Genomic DNA, 10,379 nt, shown 5'->3' on the forward strand with positions numbered 1-10,379 from the left:
ATTCCAGATTTACTGTTTATTCCCTCCTGATTCAGGAAACCTTCCAACCGGGTTTTCTGGAAAACAAGGGAATTTGGGGAAAGTTACCAGATTTTTGCAACTACCTGACAGAAATCACCAACGTCTGTATTATAGAACGAGCTCCCTAAGGAACAATGAGATGACAATTCTGCATGATATAGACAATAACATGTGTGGATCTACATGTAATTGCCAAAATAAAGGAGACACCAACATAGTGTCTTTTAATAGAGCGTTGAGCCACCATGAGGCAGAATAGTTTCAATGCACCTTGGCATAGATTCTACAAGTGTCTGAACTCTATTGGAGGGAAGCGACACCACTCTTCCTCAAGAAATTCCATCCTTTGGTGTTTTGTTGATGGTGGTGGAAAATGCTGTGTCAGGAGCCGCTCCAGAATCTCCCATAAGTGTTCAATTTGGTTGAGATCTAGTGACTGTGACGGCCATGGCATATGGTTTGTATAGTTTTCATCAAACGATTCAGGCACTCATGCCCTGTGGATGGGGGCATTGTCATCATATGGGGGCCAAAAAAATGGCCTGCCCAGCATTTTGTATGCATGACCCTAAGCATGATGCGATGTTAATTGCTTAATTAACTCAGGAACCACACCTGTGTAGAAGCACCTGCTTTCAATATACTTTGTATCCCTCATTTACTCAAGTGTTTAAATAGTTTTGCCCCTTTTTCTCCCCAATTTCTTGATGTCCAATTGCGATCCAATTACGATCTTTTCTCATCGCTGCACCTCCCCAATGGGCTCGGGACAGGCGAAGGTCGAGTCATTCGTCCTCCGAAACATGACCTGCCAAACAGCGCTTCATAACGCCCATAACCCGGAAGCCAGCCATACCAATGTGTCGGAGGAAACACTGTTCAACTGACGACTGAAGTCAGCCTGCAGGCGCCCAGCCCGCCACAAGGAGTTGCAAGAGCATGATGAGCCAAGTAAAGCTCCCCTGGGACAAACCCTGTCCTAACCCGGATGTCGCTGGGCCAATTGTGCGCCGCCCTATGGGACTCCTGGTCACGGCTGGTTGTGACACAGCCTGGGATCGAACCCGCGTCTGTAGTTACGCGATGCAGTGCCTTAGACCGCTGCGCCACTCAGGAGACCCTAGTTACCTGTATTTTTATCTAACATGTGTGCCTTCCTGAATAAACTCCAGAATAAACCTGAAGAACAGGGAGATTTTCCTGATGCTCGGGTCACTGAAGTTCTACATCTGTCTGGGTGTTATGTGCTTAAGTCTTTAAAATATGACTAGAACATATATTGTTTATTTCTAGAAATATATCCTTAGATATATTGATGAACTCAGTTGATAGTGGGAGTTAGCTATCTAGATAGCTATTCCCCAGCAGTTTCAACCTAGCTAGCTACTAATGGCCTTTTTATAATCTTTATAGATAATACATATATATGAAGTTTCCCCTCGCATCTAGAGCTACCTAATATAGCAAGCCAGTTGATAGTACAGTAGCTAGGATGAATGCAATGTGTGACATTAGTAGCTATATGGGTGACATTAGCTAACCTTAGATAATTGAGTGATGAAATCCGAAGAATGACATCACATCAGAAAAAGGTTTATAGCTAAACAGGAATGAATGAGTCTACCAATACAGATATCCACTGGCAAATCTTTACATAAATGATATCATCAAAAACAAAATAGCATTAGGCTGAATTATCTAGCTAGCTAGCTAGTCCCTTGCTGGGAGTCCACCATGTTACAATGTGGCTACTGGCTAGGTACCTAACTGGTGATGTAAACATCATGTTGTATGGGTACTGCCTTCCATTTAGCCAATCAATGACATTATAAGAAAAAATACAGTAGTTGCATGGTAAGAAATGGACGAGAAAAAACACAGCTCAATCAAAACCATCTAACCTATAGCGCTTTAGACACACCCACTCCTTTCCAGACACCTACTACTTTCCTTTAGACACACCCACTCCTTTCCACACGCCCACTACTTTCCTTTAGACACACCCACTCCTTTCCACACGCCCACTACTTTCCTTTAGACACACCCACTCCTTTCCACATGCCCACTACTTTCCTTTAGACACACCCACTCCTTTCCAGACACCTACTACTTTCCTTTAGACACACCCACTCCTTTCCAGACGCCCACTACTTTCCTTTAGATACACCCACTCCTTTCCAGACGCCCACTACTTTCCTTTAGACACACCCACTCCTTTCCAGACACCTACTACTTTCCTTTAGACACACCCACTCCTTTCCAGACACCTACTACTTTCCTTTAGACACACCCACTCCTTTCCATACGCCCACTACTTTCCTTTAGACACACCCACTCCTTTCCACACGCCCACTACTTTCCTTTAGACACACCCACTCCTTTCCAGACACCCACTACTTTCCTTTAGACACACCCACTCCTTTCCAGACACCTACTACTTTCCTTTAGACACACCCACTCATTTCCAGACACCTACTACTTTCCTTTAGACACACCCACTCCTTTCCACACGCCCACTACTTTCCTTTAGACACACCCACACCTTTCCAGACACCTACTACTTTCCTTTAGACACACCCACTCCTTTCCACACGCCCACTACTTTCCTTTAGACACACCCACTCCTTTCCACACGCCCACTACTTTCCTTTAGACACACCCACTCCTTTCCAGACGCCCACTACTTTCCTTTAGACACACCCACACCTTTCCACACGCCCACTACTTTCCTTTAGACACACACATTTAGTTTGTAAATGATGTCTGAGTGTTGGAGTGTGCCCCTGGCAATCCATAAATACAATTTAAAAAAGAAAATGGTGTCGTCTAGTTTACATAATATAAGGAATTTGAAACGATTTCTGCATTTACTTTTACTTTTGATAGTGAAGTATATTTTAGCAATTACATTTACTTTTGATACTTAAGTATGTTTAAAACCAAATACTTTTAGACTTTTACTCAAGTAGTATTTTACTGGGTGACTTTCACTTTTACTTGAGTCATTTTCTATTAAGGTATCTTTACTTTTACTCAAGTATGACAATTGGGTGCTTTTTCTACCACTGACAATGCCACAGATGTCTCAAGTTTTGAGGGAGCATGCAACTGGCATGATGACTGCAGGAATGTCCACCAGAGCTGTTGCCAGATAATTTAATGGTAATTTCTCTACCATAAGCCGCCTCCAACTTTGTTTTAGAGAATTTAGCAGTATGCCCAACCACCCTCACAACTGCAGACCAAGTGTATGGTGGTGTGTGGGCGAGCGGTTTGCTGATGTCAATGTCGTGAACAGAGTACCCCGTGTTCATGTCAAGGTTATGGTATTGGCAGGCATAAGCTACAGAGAAGGAACAAAATTGCATTTTCTTAATGGCAAATTTAATGCACAGAGATACCATGACAAGATCCTGAGGCCCATTGTCCTGCCGACATCACGTCATGTTTCAGCATGATAATGCATGTCCCAATGTCGCAAGGATCTGTACACAATTCCAGGAAGCTGAAAATGTCCCAGTTCTTCCATGTCCTGCATACTCACAAGACATGTCACCCATTGAGCATGTTTGGGAGGGCTGGATCTACGTGTACCACAGCTTGTTCCAGTTCCCACCAATATACAGCAACTTCACACAACTACTGAAGAGGAATGGGACAACATTCCACAGGCTACAATCAACAGATTGATCAACTCTATGCAAAGTAGAAGTGTCCTGGAGGAGGAGGAGGCGGTGGCAGATATTATCCGTTTTCATGTAATGGGGTAGGGCCCAGTGATGCCAACTTAGCAATTCTGTTGCCAGATTTAGCAACTTTTCAGACTACCCTGGCAACTTTTTTTTCAAACAGCACCTAGCAACAAATGTAGCTACTTTAAAAAACTTATTTGGAACTTTTAGTAACTTTTGAAAAGTGACTCAAACACTAAAATGCACAAATTTTACCTCTAAATGACACTAAAACGATTTTATCTGTCACACACTCAGTCACAATACACATGGCTGGCTGCAAAAGTGCATTGTGAGTGACGTCAGCAGCAGGCGCTCAGCTCGTGCACAGGCAGCAGCAGGCCAGCCAAGCAGCACAAAAACCTGGAGAGAGCTGGAGAGAGATGCCTAGCGCACACATCATTATTTGAGTTAAGTTGCTTGTTCAATAAGATAGCATATATACCTTGTTATTAGCTTGTACCTATAATTGTTGATCAGTTAGGTAGCATGTTAACTAACTACCAATACACTACTAGTTAATAAGAATATAAATCAAATGTAATTGTTCAATAATGTGTAATGTGTAATTGTTCAATAATTCAATGTGTTGTGTTTATAAATAAAAATATCTGATCATATAAATGTTATGTGTTTATATTACTTTTACAAATACAAATATGTGATAATAAACAAACAAATCTAAACTAACAAATGCCAAATCATATTTGTCGCCGAGATGGCCAGTCAATTTGATTAACGTTATTGTGTATTCTATGTAATTATGCAGTTTTACGTTTTTACGTAATGACTTCATCACGCAAAGACATCACAACATTTTGAGCAACTTTTAGCAACAAATCGACTGAAAATGAGTTGGCAACACTGGTAGGGCCGTCCCAAGGATCCCGAAATGCACGGACCGTTGCACCGTTGTAGTGGGGAAACAGGAAGTTCCGGCAGGCGCGCCCATCCCACGTTCTTCACAATAAAGAAAGCGCCAGAACTGTGCAGTCAAGTATGGAGGACTAAAAGTGCCACAATTAAATAAATAAATACACCATTAAATAATTACTTAAATGTGTCATTAATTAATTAAAATTTGAATTAAATACATAAATGTGTTACTAAATGTGCCATTAATTAATTCAAATACCGATTAATTTGATGTAAAATACATATATAATTATTTTTCACAATATATAATTATTTTTCACAATTAAATAAATAAATACACCATTAAATAATTACTTAAATGTGTCATTAATTAATTAAAATTAGAATTAAATACATAAATGTGTTATTAAATGTGTCATTAATTAATTCAAATACCGATTCATTTTATGTAAAATACATATATAATAATTTCACTATTTACATTTACATTTCATGGTCCTGCGTTGGAGTGCTTCCTGAATTACTTAAAACTGTCAAACTGACCCATCAAAAGTTGGTAGGCGGAACCTAACGCCTGATTGGTTACCCTCTGCATCAAGCCAAGACAAATCAATTCCGGATAATGGATTGATGCAGAGCTACTGAACACATTCCAATACACTGGGTGGCGCTATTCACCTCTACGTTGGTTTAGTTACACGGTTAAACAGAACTTTCATTGCAACGGCTAAAAATCAAGAGAAGACTCGGTCCTGCTAGCCCCAATGTTGAGACGCTGTGTGAGGTGCAGGACAAAATGTCTAAAAGTTGCCCGGAGCTGCTGAGAGAAGCAGCGAATTTGATTGAGGAAGCTCTGAGCAGAAGTCCAACGGCTCCCGCGGCACCGGTGACTCCGGCAGCTCAGTCACAGCAGATACCGGCCGCTCAATCACGTACACCTGTCCAAGGTAAGCTAAGTAATTTCATGTTAGCCAGGTGTGCTACTATTTAATGATTCGGGACACACGTGTAGGTTAAATTAGATCGACTCGAACATGTATTTGCATGCGGTATTATGATGCTTCGTGCGTGACACGTTTATTGTTAATGGGGGGGAAGCATAAACCTAGCTAGTTCGCTAATCGGCTAAATGGTGTTAGCTGGCTTGAGCATCCCAAGATAGAAGTAGAGGCTGTTTTAGCTGACTGGTGACCATTGAGCTATTACGTTTTTCTGTGTTGCAGCGGAGGTAGCAAGGCTCTTTGCGCCATATAACATTGGAGCCAGAAGGAATATGACGAGACGACCAGCACAAGTCCAAGTTAGCCGAAGAAGCTACACACACACTGTCTGTTGTTTGGCTGACCACAATGCGGATAAAATTCCAAGCGTACTGTTTAAAGCTGAACTTCTTACTTCAGGACTTGGAGAGCAAAAAGTAACATTTTCAGGTCAGTGCGAAACTAGGCATTTACCAAAAGTAAAAAAGTTTGTACTGTCTGTGGCTTGTTGAAATTATTTGCATTTCTTTTTATAGTGACTCAAACTTAATTGGTGTTCATAGTGTCAATAATAGTTATCACAGGCTTATTTGCTTAATTTAAGGTGAGGTGAGTTATGATTTTGTTTTGTTTTTTTCTCCAGGGAATGACCACGATCCCATGGTTATAACAAATAAACTGATGGAAGTGTTTCCGAAGCTCCAACAAGGGGGAGGCTTTGAATTTCTAAAACTTGTAGGATCTACTCGCAGTCGAAATCTTGCGTTGCTTCAGTGTCCCAGCACTGGATACACCCTTGCCTACCTGAAAGATCCATCGACGATGATTGGACAGGCTACAATCTACATACGTCCACTTCAACAGGATCTACCCTTAGATTGTGTACATACATTTACAGAGACTTAGTTTAATACATAATCAAAACAAAGATTACTGGTGACTTTTAATCATTAATTAAAAGCCATTTGTTGTTGTTGTTAGGAGAGCTCACGTCCTGCCTCTGGTCCAGTCATCCCCTGCATCACTTGTCAGAAGGAAGTTCCCTTTTCAGAGATGAAGCTGCACAGATTGAGCTGCAATGGGTATGTACTTCTTAAAGCAATGCAAGGGTAGCATAATTTATTTTCTTTGGGAATATGTCTCTCTTATTGTTGTGCACACAAATAAGCGAGTATGACCATCATTTCAATTGTGTTAACTTCAAGGACACCCATGCAGGAATCAGAAAGAGAACAAGAGGGAGGCCAAAGTGAAGAAAATGATAGTGAGACAGCCCTAGTCAGTGACAGTGTTCCAGTGAGGCCTGAAACATCAGCTGAGAGTGCAGTAGTACCGGCAGTGATTGTCAACGAGGAGTTGGATCGCAAAGAAACAGACAGTGGTTTGTGTCATCACAATAGTGTTGCTATAAGATTGTGTGTAACTGAAAAGTTAATAGAAAGATAACACCTGTAGGATATAATTAGATAAGATAATACAGTTACAGACAATTAATAACATGCAACTGGGTTTTTCTATTTTTCTAATATTTAGTTGTAGTTGTTTAGTAGTGCTGTTTTTATGTCAACTCAGCGTTGTGACAGGTTCTGAAGATGTTGGGTCTCACGTTTTGTCAGTGAAATGAACAGAATTTTCCTCCTGTTCTGTAGAGTGAGAGGATATCTGTATATGCAGGTAACATGCCAACTCACAATATGTCTCTCTGTAATAGATAACTTTATTGTTGTTGTTTGTTTAGAATGGAAGCTTATTAAAGAACCCACTCAAGCTGCCAAAGTTTTCAAAGAGAATCTGCTAAGGGAACATGCAACTGGGAAACCACTTAGAATGAAGATGGATGTAAGGGACTCTGAAGAGGACAGGGAACGGGAGCTTCTCTTATTATATAAACAGCAGCAAGAATGGGCATGTCCACTTCATTGTACTCTGGTTGGTAAGTAATATAACATTTATAATATAAATACATCAGTACAGTTTATACCACTCAAGTAGCTTATATGGAATTGTTAAATGGGAGAATGGAATGCACAAAATTATATAATTGATAAAAATGTTATATGTATGTATGTGAATATTGTGCACAATATACTCTTGTTATCTGGAATAATCAATATTAAGGATGCTATTCTAGAATTACAGCCAATAGAAGTTTTTCTCCCTTTCTTGTTAAATGTTACCAAATCCAGTTACCTGTATTAGGCCGCCACTTTTTTTCCAGTGTTATTATCAGTATTTTATTTCAGGTGATGTTGCTATCGGAGAGGGAGTGATGCGGTACTTTATGACAACAATCATATCCAAACTCCAGTTTGGATTCAGTCTAGATCTTGGTAAGTATCTTACTAATTTTTTGAAGGTTAATCCATCTATAAATTGCAGAAATGTCTGTCTGTAGCGCATGTCTCTCAGTTAGTCCGATGGATTTCAAACTTGACAGGTGTCTTGCTCTGGTCACGAGTAAGTGCAGTGCCAAGTTTGACGACGTTTGGATAAACGCAAAAGATAGCGTTACATATATAGGTAAAAGAAGCACACATTGGCTTTTGCCGCTCTTGCTGCTTGCCATTCTCACACTGCATGCAACGCTGACTGAGCACCTGTTTGTGTCGTGACTCACTCTACACCGCCTCTCTCTATGCGCGCGCACACACACACACGCGTACACGTACGTTCTGGTGGTTGATGAACGCGGATATGTGCTGTTTAGCGGAGGGCCGGTGGGCAATGTTTTGTGTCAGGTAAGTCTGTAGTAGGGTATACAGGGGAATTGAATTTGAAGTGGTTTGGGGTCCTTCTGTAAGTCATTTTGGAGTAGGCTACAATTTGGTTTAAGTGAATTCTACAAGCAGCAATACCACAGGCCAAGTAATCGCCACTAGTATGATGTAATATATCTATCTATCTATCTATCTATCTATCTATCTATCTATCTATCTATCATACATTTTTATTTAATGTATTTAAGAGGTTAATTGTTGTGACTTTATTCCCTGCTCTCTTGGTACTTTACAGGAGGAATGGGCCGAACACTGCTATTTGAGGGTGAACCTGACCATCTTGTTCCAGCAGCATCAGAGGCACTTATTGAAAGCAACCTCTTCCGGGTTGCAGGAAGGATGTTGGGCCACACCTTTCTGCATGATGGTCCCCATGTCACAGGACTAAGTCCTGCTGTAATTCATGTACTGTTCAATGGGGACCCTGAAATGGCTACTGTTGTTACAGAAGACTGTCCTGATCTGCACATCAGGAGCATCATAGAACTGGTATGTAACCTAAAAGAAACTTTGCCATGTAAAAAATATTGCTTGGGCAGATATAATAACTTGTATGGTCTTAATTCTAGCTTGAACATGAAGATCTTACACCGGAACAGAAGGACACAGTTTCAGATCTTTCCATGTCTTGGGATCTTCCGGCAGTCACCAAAACAAATCGGAGATGGCTACATAACAAACTTCTACTCCATGCAGTGAGTTCCTGCTGGTTAAGTGACAGAATTCATCGCTGTACTTGTTGAAATTATAGAATGTGTTGTGAACCCTGGCTTGTTATGTTAACACGAGAGTTTAAGTACTAGAGTTTTAATGGATTTGTATAAAGCACTTTATTGTGTTTATTAACATTTTTCCTACTGTGCCAACTTTTGTCAAATTTGGGTTAAGGATTTGGGCTGTAATATGGGTCGGTCTGTCTCTTAGGTCGTTGGGAGGACCATGCGCCAAATTAAACAGTTGAGAAAGGGACTGAAAGATGTGATGGTATGGCCCCTGCTGACATCTAGGCCGGATGTTGTACCACTTCTTTTCCCCAAAATGGCTGAAATGCAGTTCACACCCCAGGTAAGTCAGTAATTTAGTTATATTTGTGACTTAACTTGATGAATTTACGTGTATTTTCAATGACTGAGATGGATATTTTTCCATTTTCTAAGAATTTGATCTGCATAGTCCTTCACCAAAATAAGTTCTCCCTTTTTTTAAATTACAATTTTTGTTTTCTTTAAGATGCTCCTAGAAAAAATCACATGGCCAGTTGAGGACAGTGATGATGAAGACTTTGACTTAGACACCACCTGCCGCATCACTGGCTTTCTAAGGATGTTCATTGAAACAGGTATAAACCTTATTTTCTCTCTTTACAAATGCTTCTATGTCTCATGGATAGATATGATCAATTACAGTTGAACTAAATGTCTTTAATCCATTTTATGACTTTTAGCTTCATCAGGTACCCTGGCCCAGCTGCTGACATTCTGGGTTGGCTGGGAGATGCTTCCTCCTGAACTGAGAGTGGAGATTTCTGGGGGAACCCTTCCTACGTCCTCCACATGCTTTGAAACCCTAAAGCTGCCAGCTCATTTCAAACTCTACATGGACTTTGAGAAAGCACTTGTCGTTGCCATAAAAAGTACTGGATTTGGGCTTGTTTAAGTTTTTTCAGACGTCAATTAGGGCTGGGCAATATTTTAATATTATATCTATCGTGATATAAGACTAGATATCGTCTTAAGGTGCTTTTCCATTACCAGTACCTACTTGACTCGCCTCGCCTCGACTCGCTGTGCGTCCGTTTCCCATTGCAGATTTTAGGATTGCCTCAGCGTGGCTGGTCGTCATAGCGACTGCCGTGGGCGTGGCTTAGTAGCTTGCTTTCCCATTGACAAATCCCCGCCGCATTTCCTGGTTCTCAGTCTCCGTGAACAACATGATATCAAAGAGATAGTTAACGTTAACTGCTCCAGATTTCCCACCGTGATCACATATATATG

General features: G+C 40.8%; 1 protein-coding gene across 1 annotated transcript; it reads left to right on the forward strand.

The window, feature by feature from the left end:
* Positions 1–6,495: 6,495 nt before the first annotated feature.
* LOC311117367 (G2/M phase-specific E3 ubiquitin-protein ligase-like) lies at positions 6,496–10,252 on the forward strand (the record flags this gene model as incomplete). Its single annotated transcript, XM_084192325.1, has 9 exons — positions 6,496–6,690; positions 7,347–7,541; positions 7,852–7,938; positions 8,621–8,874; positions 8,955–9,080; positions 9,310–9,450; positions 9,616–9,724; positions 9,830–10,018; positions 10,194–10,252. The coding sequence occupies exons 1-9, from the start codon at positions 6,687–6,689 to the stop codon at positions 10,250–10,252; spliced, it is 1,164 nt and encodes a 387-aa protein (XP_084048451.1). The 5' UTR covers positions 6,496–6,686.
* Between the last annotated feature and the right edge of the window lie 127 nt (positions 10,253–10,379).

The sequence above is a fragment of the Coregonus lavaretus genome (genome assembly GCF_964263955.1).
Source record: "Coregonus lavaretus genome assembly, contig: HAP1_SCAFFOLD_56, whole genome shotgun sequence".
NCBI lineage: Eukaryota > Metazoa > Chordata > Actinopteri > Salmoniformes > Salmonidae > Coregonus > Coregonus lavaretus.